The 14520-nt window shown below is 41.2% G+C and overlaps 2 protein-coding genes across 3 annotated transcripts; one reads left to right on the forward strand and one right to left on the reverse strand.

The window, feature by feature from the left end:
• Positions 1–484: 484 nt before the first annotated feature.
• On the reverse strand, positions 485–8373 carry zgc:154055 (uncharacterized protein LOC556036 homolog). Of its 2 annotated transcripts, XM_018697877.2 has the most exons (11): positions 6717–8373; positions 6259–6315; positions 5703–5811; positions 5366–5491; positions 3608–3781; positions 3320–3537; positions 3056–3217; positions 2669–2810; positions 1107–1327; positions 860–1011; positions 485–764 (listed from the first exon to the last, which is right to left on the reverse strand). In XM_018697877.2, exons 1-11 carry the CDS (start codon positions 6899–6901, stop codon positions 664–666), a joined length of 1647 nt encoding a protein of 548 aa, XP_018553393.1. In that variant the 5' UTR covers positions 6902–8373; the 3' UTR covers positions 485–663. The 2 variants fall into 2 exon arrangements, with proteins under 2 accessions (XP_018553393.1, XP_018553394.1); XM_018697878.2 differs by lacking the exon at positions 6259–6315 and having other exon boundaries at positions 6717–8372.
• Positions 8374–8552: 179 nt separating this feature from the next.
• Positions 8553–10821, forward strand: fam167b (family with sequence similarity 167 member B). Its single transcript, XM_018697757.2, has 2 exons — positions 8553–9071; positions 9483–10821. The coding sequence occupies exons 1-2, from the start codon at positions 8772–8774 to the stop codon at positions 9744–9746; spliced, it is 564 nt and encodes a 187-aa protein (XP_018553273.1). The 5' UTR covers positions 8553–8771; the 3' UTR covers positions 9747–10821.
• Positions 10822–14520: the final 3699 nt, after the last annotated feature.

Here is a 14520-nt window from a genome sequence, read left to right on the forward strand (position 1 = left end):
TAAAGTAAATTACAAAGGCATTTAAGAGGCATTTAAGTGTTATAATGAAAAGATTACCATCCGATTGGTCACCATTTCAGATCACCCAGTAGCCACTGGATAAATAAGCAGGTATAGAAAGTCATGCTGGGCTATGTGGTTCTTGTCCACTTTGTCAGCCAGGGCTTGTGGCACTTGACTGAACGGGACTACAGTCTCCAGCTTGCACAGCTCCGTGTGCACAAACATGCTGACTTGCTGTGCACAGGGATTTGTATTGTGAAGAGTGTTTAGCTGAGCTTAACAGGACTGGGAGGTGTGTCCGTTGTACAGCCTTCTTCTATTGATAATATTTATGAGTGAATATATGTCAGGAAATAATTGCCCAATCGAAATAATGCAAAACACGGGCTATAATTATAGAAAATAAATGTAACACTCCTTAAGCAGCTTTAAAGCAGTAAAATATGATGTTAAATTATAAAGGCTAAAAAGACAACAACAATTAAGTTTTTTCTAATGCAACTTTTATGAAAGAATAAAAAAAATACATTAAAACACACAGTTAAGAACTGAAATACTTTCACAGTCAGAGACATTGCACTTTGTAACATTCCTCTTTATAACATGTTCAACATGTTCAGATGCACCATCTTTACATAATCATACATATTGGAAGGGTTATCAGCTGAGTGCCATCTTCCCCCACTCAATGACCATGTTTCTTATTTCCTCCTGAGCCTCCTCCAGATGACGAGCCTGCGGGGTCCACCTCAGAAAAAAGCCTAAGGATCAGACACAGGCTTGAGTCAGCAACAAGACACTTGAAAATCAGCAACACATAAGCATACAACAGGCACTGATGTCAATCAAAGCTCACCTCTCCAGAGCTGCAGGGACTGAGGGTGGACTGAAGGCCAGATTGCCAGCTCAGTGCGCTCATACAGGGGGTTAGAGTAATACTCCCTCTCCTTAGGCCTCAGCAGGGCCTGGAACAAACAGTGAGTCTTCTCTTTCACTCCCAGAGAACACCTGAGATAAGGAGAAAGACAGAATGTGTTAACACCATGCATGTGAGAATAAAGGTTAGTATGACACAGAAAGTTTTCCCGAGAAGTACCACTGACCTTTCCTGATCGTTGTTGCCAAGGAAGGTGCCATAGTCGGAGGCGTAGGCCTCAGTCGCCAGCCTCAGGAGCAGCGCCTCAGAGAATCCCAGTGCCAGAGGGAACTGACGCCACAGCTGCCACACACAGTCCAGCAGCAGCAGGAAGACCGGGGACTCCTGCTGGAGACGAGCGTGGGAGTAGGCCGAGTGAGCACATCGCTGCTGGAACGGGTGTCCCGCCTGAGAGAGGAACCACAGTATATGAACAAACATACAAACACACTGAGCTCTGTAGTTTCACATGTCATTTTGTTACTTATTAACGTTCAGTGTATTTCAATTCTGAGCATTTAATTTATGACTTTTTTATAACTCTCTTTAAGCAGTTAATACAACAGTCTTGGCCTCTGGACTAACTCCATTACTTTCTCAAGTTTATGCTCAAATATTACTAATGCATGATTTTGTTTTTGTTACCTTATTAATCTATTTGTACACTTTGGTCAGTTTCAACACATAAACAGCTTCCTCTCTCAATATGAGTGTATCTCCTGTTTTGAGTCTCTACTTAACATGGACCAATAAAAAAATATTTGTTAGTGGGTTATTTGAAAAAAGAAGAATTCTGTGTCATGTTGACTAGATGAAGCCAAACAGAATGATATTTTTTAGCCACGAAAGCCTAAAAAGTCTGTATCAGCAGACTGACTGGAACTAAAAACTAAGAGTGTGTTATAGAGGATAAGAGCCTAGTTACAATGGTAATATTGGATAAACAAGTGAACTGCATCAGAGCTAAGTTTTTGTTCTTTATCTGTCCATAAACCTGCCTATTTGTGGATTCTATTTCTTGACTCACTCCCCACACATTTTGTGGAATACTGCATACAGTTAGATTTATTGAAAAAAAGAAAAAACAGGTTTGAGTTCACAGTACATTGGAAACACTGAGAGTGACCATGGGAGAATGATTAGGAGAAGTAGGTTTTGACCACAACATGCAAAAACTGAATATGATTTTTTTTTTCTTAAAACATTTCCTGTTGGGGTGGGTGTGTGTGTGTGTGTGTGTGTGTGTGTGGGGTGGGGGGGGAGTGGGGGAGTGGACTGTGGAGCAACATCCTTTTCTCACCACATGTTCTGTTGACATGGGTCCCTGTGTTTTCCATTGTAATGTTGCACCTTCACTTCAAAGAGCCCTATGCATTACTGCTCTATCTTTGACCTTTTAAGAGAATATTAACTGTAACTAAGACTACATACTCATTTGATTTTACATCTGAAAAATGCAAAGTTGGAAAGATAATTTTTCCAGCTCTAAGTCAAAGGACAATGATTAAAGCATTTAACAAGAAGCCCCAGCTGGAAGTACACCCTTGTATTAACTCTTTGGATTTTACATTGTCTCAGCTTTTTGAATCAGCAAGATGATTTTAGAACCTGAAAGATATAGTGCACGTATAAGATAAAACTAAAGAAAGATTCACACATTACGTAACTGTCCCATAGTGTGTCCAACACTGTGGACAGACTCCAAGAGGTCTTTCCAAAAAGAACACTTTAGCATCTTTGCATACACACCTGTACCCACTCCCTCTCCAGCAGAGCCAGGAAACCCTCCAGTGTGCGGCAGCATGGGTCCATGATGAGCTGAGCCAGAGTGCTGATGAGCAAAGTGGAATCTGTCCCTTCCGAACCATGAACCAGAACCGAATGACCGTCCCTGGACAAAACCAACAGACGCACCACAGTCTTGTTACATTTATCTGTGTTGTGTATAGATATTTTATTATTATTTTATTCACACGTTATCATTTGTGGATTGTAAAGTTATATCTCAGTGAGAAAAAGGCTTGACAGAGAGACATATTTGCATACAGCTCTGCATACAGTTTGCAGTTTAACAAACATGAGATAAGTGCACACCAATTGTAATCTCACCATACACACTGAGGTGTAAAATCCTACCTCTCCACACACTCTACCAGCAGGCCAGCAGTTGACAGAGCGGTTTGGACATGAGACAGCCACTTTGAGTTCTCAAGCTTACTGAGCCAACGGTCCATATTATGGGACTCATCACCACAGGCCTCCACCAGCTTAATTAGACTCTCCTGGAGTGCTTTACTCCTGTTTACACACACATGAAGAAAATGGGAAAATGGGAAGGGACAGATCAGCATCATAAAAAAGTGCATCTTTCTCTACTACTTGTGTTTCTCATACACACACCTCTCCATCTGTCTGTGCAGTCTCTTCCAGCGTTTGTAGCACGATTTGGACTCAAACCCTCCGCCTGTCATCCGGGCCTGCTGGGCCTGCTGACTGGAGCGGGTGTCAATAATGTAACCTTTGTCTGAGCCATCAATCACAGCCTGGAGGAGGAGTTCATCTTCACTGCAGCGCTTCCTATTGGCTCCTGTCAGTGGCTGACTACTGCGCATGATTACCTGAAAAGTTACCATTGTTTAGTTGTATGTGTAAACTGTAAGCTACAGGAGAAGCATACAAGCATCTCACCATGCCATTCTTCCTGTGGTAGTAACAGAGCACGGGGAAGCGTCCTCCCTGTCTGAATTTGGCCACTTTTAGCAGCATGTCATCATTTATATCCTTAGGCACGATAACAACTGGGGGATACGTGGGACACACTGAGTATTCTCTGTTCACACTGCTCAACCTCCACCTTTCATGCTGCAAAAAAAAAGGAAAGAGAAGGTGATGAACACTAGTCACAGTGACAAATAACTAATGAATATTTGAGAAAAAGCAGTCATCAGTCCTATTTGGAAATTTTCATTCTCATGATATTAATGTCACAGGGAACAGCTCTAAGGACAGTGAGTCAGTCTTTCTTTGCATATGCTACCTGCTGACTTGATCACCCTTTAAAACCGGGGGGGGGCAAACATTAAAATATTTTTAGCAATGACAAAACTACAACATGGGATGCTATCCTGTAATGCTACCTCATGTGTAAAGTTAATACAGTTTCCATTTAAAATATATATATATATATATATATATTATATATATATATATATATATATATATAATATCAAAATATTTAAAACACTTGTGAAATACACTTACTTGCTTTCTTGCAAAGAATTAAATAAAAAGATTGATACTACTTTTGTGTCTGACGAGTATATATGAAGCAGTGGTGTCTTTGCTGAGTCTAATGGTGACTCTGAGAAATAGTCTAGTATATAAACAGCTATGTGTTTTTTGTACACACTAAACAAACAAGATATAACGTGCTATGGTGGTAGGCAGATTTCGTTACCTTTGGATAGAGCATATCTGAATATTAAATATGAAGCTATAGCCTGCAGCCACTTAGCTTAGCTTCGCACGAAACAAGGGAGAAACAACTAGCCTGGCTCTGTCCAAAGGCAACAAAAAACACCTCTCAGCACCTGTAAAGCTCACAAATTAACTTGGGATTATGTGCTGGTTAGTCTCGGTTGGGTTAGGGCAACCTCAGTGATGGTGAATCTCTGATATAACCATTGTAAAATGTCAATGTGTCATTTTAAACTTCAGAATTAATATCGAACAAACAAGTGAGCTTTAGATAGGTTAATACTTCTTTACCTTCATACAGAGCCAATCTAAGTGCTAAGCCTAGCAAACCATATCCTGGCTGTAGCTTTTAATGGACCGACCTGAGAGTGGTACTGATCTGCTCATCTAAGTCTTGGCAGGAGAATGAATCACTGTATATCTCCCAAATGCCATACTATTCATTTAAAAGTCTTTGACAAATCTTAACTACATAATATATTTTCTTTAGGAACAATTAAGTGCTTTACAGTTTACAATTTGAATTTGCCAACTACATGGAATTGCTCAACTCCAGTGGAAGCAGCAAGAAGGACAGCCACTAGTTCAGCTGATGAAAAGTACAGATATCTCATATATTCTAGGAACATTGTGCCGATAAAACACATTTAACAATGCTGCCCTCAGGGTCCACCCCTCACCATAGTAACATGCTATTCCCAGAGGAAGATGTCTGTCTATTAAGCATGAATTCAAGCTGTGTGCAGCACATTCTAAAGTTAAGGGAAAACAAATGAAAGCTAAGCAATGGGGATATCCTGAATCTTGACCCCTCTGTTCACGTTTCCCCAGCTGGTATTTTCCTGTCATGTGGGTATTGGATCATTGTTGGAAAAGGTTGCCTGTGAGACCTTTGTGTGTACATGCATTGTACATTTCTACAAAGCAGCAAAAACTTTTTAAATGTACATAGTTTTATATGTTGCTTACGAGTTCCTTCATTTGACTGTAGTGCTTTTCAGGGGATGAAAGACCCCACTGGTCCTGAAGGCTGAGATCAGAGGGCCTGTAAAAGAAAGGATACATCCCCGACACACAGTCCAGGCAGGACAGGGTCTACAGAAAGTGACAGAGGGATTGTTGTAAAACTTTGCAATAGATTGTGATCAGATTTAAAGCAGAGATTAGGGCAAACAGGAAATAGTAAGGGATGTATTAAAAGAATGTACAATCCCATCATAAGGCAGAAAACTAAATACCAATTTCCTTATCCTATTGTACAATGATGTCTCAGGGGTCAGTAGGATTATTTGATTATTTATTATACCTCAATAGAGTGTGCAATGTTGAGACACTGCTCCATGCCTGGGATGTCAAGCTGGAGCACACGCAGATCTTTACACTTGATGGTTATTGTCCCTGAGGAGCCAAATATCCTACACACACACACACACACACACACACACACACACACCACTATAAAAAACAAAACAATGGAAACAAACCCCTTATGTCCACTTCCCCCCTCAGACCCTCTATGAGTCAAGCAGTGCAGAAAGTTTGACCAGCAGCAGAAATGGAAAGCAAACCTAGTCAGCTGGGCTGTGTGTGCGGGAAGGGCGGGGCTCAGGGGGGGGGGGGGGTTCATCAAATGAGTGTGTGACCCCTTTTCTGTTACTGACTAAAATTATATCAAATGGTGTCAAGCTTTTCAGCAGGCTTAATAGCAATAGACCGTTAATGGCAAGCAACCCACGACACGAGCGTGTGGAGGCTGACAGGAGAGTTGCTGTAATCTTGTTAGCAAATTTCCTTCTTCAGTGCTGTGGGCAGGAAAATGAGCAGCACAGAGCAGACACACTGCAACACAAATGTTGTCCAACCTTTCACCACGGCCTGAGTTAGAGAAGAGGCTGGAATAGCCCAAAAGGTTTTCCACACTGGTTAAAAAGATTTGAGGAATAATGTAGTTAGACATGAATTAGACATTGGATCATTCACTGGCACCGTACAGGCAACTTGGTGGTGGTTAGTTATTGGTGATTAGTCTGATTATTTGTTTGACCATGCACAAATTTGTCACCATCTTTAGAATACATTAGTGCTTAAAAATACCCACAAATCACTCATAAGACACATTAAACACAACACTAAGGCTGTTAATGGAATTCTGTTGGATCAAATGTCATGTTTTGTTTCATTTTTTGCAAATAGGAAACAAATGGAGCCAAATGACTTAGTTCTATTGTTTTATATCCTAATTTAACAGATTAAGCAACCTGAGAGGCAACTTGATAAAACATATACATTGTCCACTCATTTCTCTGTCTTCCTCCCTCACCTTTTCTCAATGGCATCGATGTTCCTGAGGAGCAGTAAAACCTGCCGAGAGCTTCCCTCCTCCCTGACCGAGAAGAGCAGGTGGTGGCCGGTGATGCACAGGGTGCCTCTGCTCGGCGGGTGTAGGGGCTGCCGGAGCACAACATCCTCCACATTGGCTGTCTTGATGTGCTCAGAAAACTCCATCGGCTCCCCCCTTTCAAAAAGCCAACAAAACCCCTCCGCCGCTGAACTTTTCACTGCAGAATTAGCCCGGCCCTCAACTCCAAATCACTTCCTCGCCTCTCTTGTAAGAAAATGAAAGCATTAAGTCTCCTCCTCTGACTGTGCGCCGCTGGCTGGGTAGCGCTGCAGCTGAGTTCAGTTTGTTTGCCGATAAGGAGGCTATAAATAGATTCATATTTTTCCGCGCATTCTACTAATGTGGAGCTACACCTTTTTTCAAACACAGGTGGTTGCGCGCGAGACTGATCTGGAAATGGAAAATGTTTTTTGCTTGAGTTGACTAAAAACGGAAGTGCACATTTCCTGAGAGACAGCAACACTGACATGTGTCACATATTTCTGGTAAAAGTTTTGTACATTGTGGGGGAGAGAGAGAGAGGGAGGGAGAGAGGCAGCAGCGATGTGCTTGTTACATCATGAATGACCGCCAGATGGCAGCATACGCAAAGATAGAAAGCTGGTCTAAATCACGACGGATCTGACTGACTGTTATTGGCTTTGAGCAGTGGAGGAGGAAGTGTTCTGAGAATTTTACTTAAGCAGAAGTAAAAACACCACAAACCTTGGAAAGATATTTGACAAGTAAGGGTTCTGCATTCAATACTTAAAGTAAAGTTCTAAGAGTAAAAGTACTTTTACTTGTGTAGAAAGGCTCATTTCAAAGTATTATGTTATGATTGTATTATATTATTGATGCACCAGATTGTAAGCTGCATTTTAATGCTGCACCCATGTAAGCTAATCACATGTAATGTAGGTGACTAACACGTTCCTCTGTAAAAGAAATAATAACTATGGCAGTCAGATAAATCTGGTGAGTAAGAACATATAATAGTTTCCATTAAAACATGGAGTTCTGCGGTGAAATGTAACCAGGTGCATGTATTCAGGTGCTGTGCTTTCCCTGTGTTTTATGCTGCTGTATACTCTAACTATTACAGAGGGAAATGTGCTTTATATGACATAACACACATGTGGTTTCTGATTTTACACAGGAGACACATGGCAGGCTTATAAAATTGCAATCACTGAGGTAGATTAAACAGCTTTACACTGACCAGTTACATTACATATACATACACTCACACATTAATGCATCAATAATACTGAGTCAGTAATGCAATGTAGGTTACAAACAGTAATACAGTGGTAATTTTCATTCATTATGCAGGCTACCTTTACTTTTGATTCTTTAAGTACGTTTTACTGATGCGTCTGTATTTTTAGTAACTATTTTGAATGCAGGTCTCCTGTAATGGAGTATTTCTGCACTGTTCTAAAGTTACTTTTACTCAAATGAACATTCTGAACACTTCCTCCACCAATGATGGGTTTGAAGCATAAAGTAATATTCACTTAATAAAGTTGAACCGCCTTAAAATTAGTTACTTTCCACCACTGAATTTTTTAAAAGTCAAAAAAAAAAAAAAAAAAAAAAAAAAGGTAGCAGATGTTGTGGACTCTGGGGAACCTACAGTATGGACTCACAATTTACTCTTAAAGTCTAAGATTTTATTTCCCTTAAAATTGTGAATGTGTAATTATATATTTATTTTAAGTCAATATGTGATAAAAAAAAAAAAACACTCAGTCTTTGCTGTAAGGTTTTGAGGAAGTTCAGGGAAATCTGGCTTCCTGACATAAAGAGCCTATAAATTCTCCAGCCTCTGTATCCTCGGGATGGGCGGTCACTGCTTCTTATCTCCCTATAAAGGAGCTAAGGACCTGTTGCGCTCTAATCGCCAAGCTGCAAAACCTGAAAGCGGACCAAACGTGGACTCCTAAAAGCACGTAACTGTGTCGCAGTTTGACTCTCACTCTCTCTGGACCGATGGATTTTAAAGAGTTTGGAGATGACTCCTCCGAGGGACACACTGAGGATCTGGACAGCGTGAAAGCGCTCACGGAGAAGCTGAACTTACAGACTCGCAGACCATCCTATCTGGAGTGGCAGGAGCGGGTACAGAGTCGACCGTGGAAGGAAAACTGTTCAGCAGGCAGTCCGGACTCTGGAGGGCAAGTCGTTTCCATGCCTGCAATTTTGCGAAATGAGAACTCAGAGCTGGTTGTGCGCAACATCTGTGGCTTTGACACTATTGATGATGCTTTGGAGTTTCTGAGAAAAGAGCTAGTGAGTGAACGTTTTACTTTATCCGACCCAGATACACTGAGCGTTGATTTTAGTGCTACTAACATTGCAAAGAGCTGAAAATCCAAAATCCTGTCAAAACAAAATCGAAAAACAATACATTCCCCATGAATTCCAGACTTAATTCAAGACATAGTATGACTGACTTCATTCAGTTCTCTTAGCCTAAACAAACAGTTTGTTGGACAAATGGATGTCTGTTTTCTCACAGTCCCATGCTGCTACCCGTATACTGCACATGCCAGTGATTAACACCCTTTGATGAGAAGATAAAACTATGATAAAGAGCAATCCAAAACTATATTTCCACATATTTTCCCGGTATCTTACTGATGCTTATTTTCTCCTCCCTGCCCCCCAACTCTACAACCCTTCACCCCTTCAACTCCTCAGAGGGAGATGCAGGTTCAGGACAACCGTCTGGCCCGTCAGCTGATCCGTCTGCGTGGGGAGATCCACCGTCTGAAGGTGGAGCAAGTGTGCGACCGCCACAAGGAGATGCTGGACGACGCAAGTTACGAGCTGGAGGAGTGCGGAGAGGAGTCGGACCTGCTGTGTGACATCCCCATGAAGGCCACTTTCGCCCTGTCCACCCCTCTAAAACACCTGGGCCTCACCAAGATGAACATCAACTCCAGACGGTTCTCACTGTGTTAAAACCACAACTCTTCATTATAGTTACTGAGAATGTTCCCATCCCTTCCTCTGTGTTTGTGTAGGCAGATTATTAGGGTTATTTCCTCCTCTGGAGGTGTTCTGATGACAGAGTGATGAGTGGCTGCCAGCTACTGGTGCCATGGGTGAAAATGAAAATAACTCCTTTGATGCACAAAGCAGCTCGATATGCATGAGGAGGCCTCTGTGTACAGACCTGTAAGGGTACACGCCTTTAATGCCAACACACCTTACTGCCGGACTGAGCCTAGGCTGCTCCACTGTTGCCTGTTCTTTGCACAGTGCAATGTGAAAGTAGATAGATGAAGATAGAGAGCTAGACTGAAATATAAAGGCAGATATGGGATGGGCATCATGATAAATAACATACACCAGGGTCACTTGGTGCTGCAGTAATAAAGTTTCACATGTGCCAAACAAGTGTAAAACTGGGGGGAGGCACACCCTGTAGCTGAAAGACTGTCATGGAAAAAAAAGAAAAAGCTAATTTAAGAGGCTACAAGCCAAAAAGTTTGGGAACAAAAAGTATGAAGGTGGCATGTGTGGTCCAATCTGGTGCTGTCAGATAAAGAAAGCAACAGTTCTCACTCTGTTACTTCATTTATAAGCAACATATTTCAGGTGCTGAGGCCTTCATCAAGTGGGAGGTCACACTCCAGCATTTTTATACCTGTTCTTCACAAACCAAAAATATCTCTATACGCTCACCACTGCAGTGACAGGACCCAGGACGCTATGCATGATGCATTTTATTTTCCATTACCATGTCCAGATGCTGCAGAGCACAGTGAGCTATATATGGCTTGGCAGTGACAAAGTGTACTGAGCTACTCAGTGGGCAGTATAGTGCAAGTTAAATGGTTTATCATATAACAAATAAGAAGAATAAAATATTTTTGAGTGATATTTTACATGTCTATATTCTACATGTATTGACATCCTTTTGTAATATGAATGTATATACATGAAAAGTGAGTATAAAAGCAAAATGCCTTAAAAGTATAAACTGTTATTCTCTTACACATACATCACAATATTAAAGACGCTTTACCATGTCTGTCAGTTGTAAAGTGTATTTTATTGGCATATGTATGCACAGAAGGTTTAAAGTAAATTTGTTACATTGCTTGAGATTCTGTGCATCTGACTGCACATAATCTATCAGATCCTTCCCATGTCATCCATCCTTAGCCACCCATGCACAATGGTCTCTTCTTTCCTTCCACGAGACATTCATGACCTGGTTTAATATCCACACATATGAATGGGGCCCCAGAGGGATGTGCAGAACCACAGACATTGTTGAACATAATTAGTCAAACAAGAAACCAAATACGTCTTGGCAGAGCGCGGTCACTGTGTGAAATGAGAGCACGAGCATGACTGCTGAAATGATCATAATATGGCATACTCCAGGACATGTATGACCTTGTGTGTGACGTTAGACCTCGACAGTGGAAATGAGTATCATATGGAGAATGCATAGAGGCTGAGTTATGATACCTTGAGGCTTTATTCTTGAGTGAATGCTTTTACAATAAAGTGCTGCAGACTTATGTTTCTCATGCCACTCAGCTCTGCCCTGCAGATAGTTTCCCTTGACCTCTTTCTCATACCATACCACGTGTCATCACATGAGCAGAAGCTGATATGAGAGTGTAAATAAAGCATATACTGTACATCTATCAGTTTATTTTGGAACAAAAATTTAAAAAGTGCCTGATATTTGAATTTTTTCGAGGCTGTGAGTGTGTTAAGTGTATCGAGCATTAGCAGCGAACAAGAGCTCACATGAAAGAGGCCAGCACCTGCATCGAGAAGCAGGAGGTAGGAGGGTTGGAAAACTTCTGCTCATTGATAGTATCTCAATGTGATTGCGTAACAGAATGAGATTTCCAACCACATTTGGAAGTAGTGACAACTGTGGCCGAGAGGAAAATAGGAATACCCTTACAACCTCATAAAGGCTGTAACAAGCTGACCTGCAAAGATGGAAATGCATGTACCAGCTGATCTATGATATTATTTCATCATGTATCTGTCATCTAGCTGTTTTATTGAAAATAAAAGGCTCTGCGAACAGACCACTCTCTAAATGTCAAGAAGCGAAACTACTTCACCCATCCTCCTCCAAGATTTACACTCTTGGCTTTGAGAGAAAAAAAGAATGAACTCAGGGGGTTTCATCGCGAGTGAGACATAATCTATGCTGTGGCAGTCTTCAAAACACATACGTCTGTGCGCTTCCTGTAATGTTTGGACTGACTTCCTGCCAGTGCACGCTCTGTAGCAGCAGTCGTTTACCACAAGAAGAAGCAGTGTGGTCCTACAGCTAGAGCTGTCTCAGTGAGGCACAAAAAGCGACAGCTCAGGCTGACAGGGTGTCAGCAATCTGAGACACTTGTTATTTCATATGTCCTCCCGGGGGCGGGGGGGGGCTTTACGTGACCATGCTGTGGCCTCAAGTCAAAACAAAGCTTTGGTTAAAATAATGATTTGTGAGAGGGTCATCCACACTGCGACAAAAAAAAAAAAAAAAAAAAAAAAAGGCAGAAATCTATTTTTAAAATGGTTCACTGGCCACAGACAGACACAAACCACATGTATGAGTGACAAAAAGAGCCTTTGTAGTTTTGCTGTGTTGATAAAAACACAAGGCTTGAATCACAACTGTCCCCAAAAGCCAAAATGGTCTTTTCTGTGGTGTCACTGTAAACATGTCCTGTCAAGTATACATAATAAGATCTTTTGATTGACCCTGGACGCCCTACCTCAGCCCTACATCGCTTGTGTTCTTCACCTTAAAGGTCACTGTCTCACAGATGTTGTACACACAAGCAAAACAAAAACATCCAAATATAACCTCATCACTGTCTACCACACCCTCCTTCTTTAACTGTATTGGAACATTTACATCTCGGCTTCCACTTTGGGAAAAGGTGCTGTCCTGACCCCCTTTACCATGGACCCCCATAACGTTCCCCTCTGCTCACACACAGCTGCATGGTAAGCACCTGTTAGAAGCCTGCAGAGCAACCCTCAACCTTTCAACGACAGGAAACTCTCTGGGTCGCTCTCCTCCACTCCTCCGAAGTGTGCATTTGCGTATGCGTGTGCACAGATACCACATCAGTGCTCCTAGCACCGAGTTAGTTATAATAAGAGAAGCGGAAGATGACATCTTCATACCCAGGCTCCAGCGGTGAAAAAGTCACTTATTGCTAAATACTTTTTTAAAAAATACATTAATTTAAATGAGGAATATCTCTATGGCGGCACCTGAAGTCTGACATTATTGGATGCTTGAAGAGACGTTTCATATTTCAAGAGGTGAGTATCAAACTTATGATTCTTTAGGTGTTACAGAAGTTTAGAATTCAGAGAAAGAAATAACTGTGACAAAGGTCGACAGCCAAACATTCATTTCCTTTTCATCAGTATATGTGTTACAGCAAATATCCAACATAAATCAGGGAGGTTGTTTTGATTGTTTGACTTTTGTATAAAATGTATTGTACTTTGAAAACCAACCTATAGAGAGGAATAAAACCCACACCCAAAAGTAATGGCCATGTAACTTAAAGCCATTCTTTGTTTTCATTTGTGCTGGTATGGTTTAACATAAAAGCCTGTAACAACACATATTCAGATACTGGTTCTGTTATCGTCGCTGCTGATAAAACAGCAGTATTAGTATTACAAAGACTGCGTAAGAATATGTGAAAATGTTCTCTCATTGTAATAAAAAAAGCCTGAATATTATTAATCAGATTTACGCGTTTAATTCATTATGTACTCAGAAAGTCATACCTCTGACAGACATGTCTACATAGGAGAGATAATGTGGGTAAAGGCAACTGTTTGTGAATTACAAATACAATAATTTGAATGTGAGCCGTAAAATTATTATTGAAATTTTGAAGCTACACCAAGAAAATTCAGGTAAAATGTCATTTCTTTCTGTGTAGGGATGCTGATTCTTAGTTTATAATGTTCTAAATGGCTTCTGAAATCACATAATTTCATCATGTGAGCCCACAGGCTTCACTGACAATGTCAGTGAATGAAGCCAAAAGTCTTAGGTCATTCTTAAAGACCTCATTTACCATCTATGTACCCACAATACTTTGCAAACAATAACAATCAACAGGATTTGTTTGGAAAGGCCTTCAGTTGCAGGTCAGGAAAAGTAGAGGGTAGCCCCTCAGTGGAAAATGCTGACTTTGTTTGTATGACTCCTTGAGTGCGGGCCAGTAGGCGTAGGAGTGCTGATAATTCATAAGAAAAGACCTTTTACAAACCCCTGTGATTCTCCTGTGAGTCATTTCTTGGGGGCACAGTACAGTGGTGGGTTGTTCTTGCCGGGTCAGGCCTCTCCAGATTTTTCTCACGGCTCTGAGCCTCTGGGACAGACGACTGCTGCGATTAGCCCACTGACCCTGTTCCATGAGCGGTCCAATGGGAGCTAAGCGAGCTTGAGAAAGCCAGTTTATACTGTATAGGGCACTGCAATACAGAGCACGTGCAGACATTGGATTATACAAGATTAGCATTTGCACAGTTTTATAGAGCCTACTATTTGTAAAGCATGTAAAGACCTGTGATTAACAGCACTGAATGTGGTAGCAACATTTTAATTGTTTGTCAATATGTTGTGATTTATGTGATTGTATTTTACTACTGTGTGCATGATTAAATTGGTGTGAAAATAATATCTAAAAAAAACATGAAAAAGTGTCAGACTCTCAGTTTAGAG

This window comes from Lates calcarifer, linkage group LG19 (assembly GCF_001640805.2).
Source record: "Lates calcarifer isolate ASB-BC8 linkage group LG19, TLL_Latcal_v3, whole genome shotgun sequence".
NCBI classification, from domain to species: domain Eukaryota; kingdom Metazoa; phylum Chordata; class Actinopteri; family Centropomidae; genus Lates; species Lates calcarifer.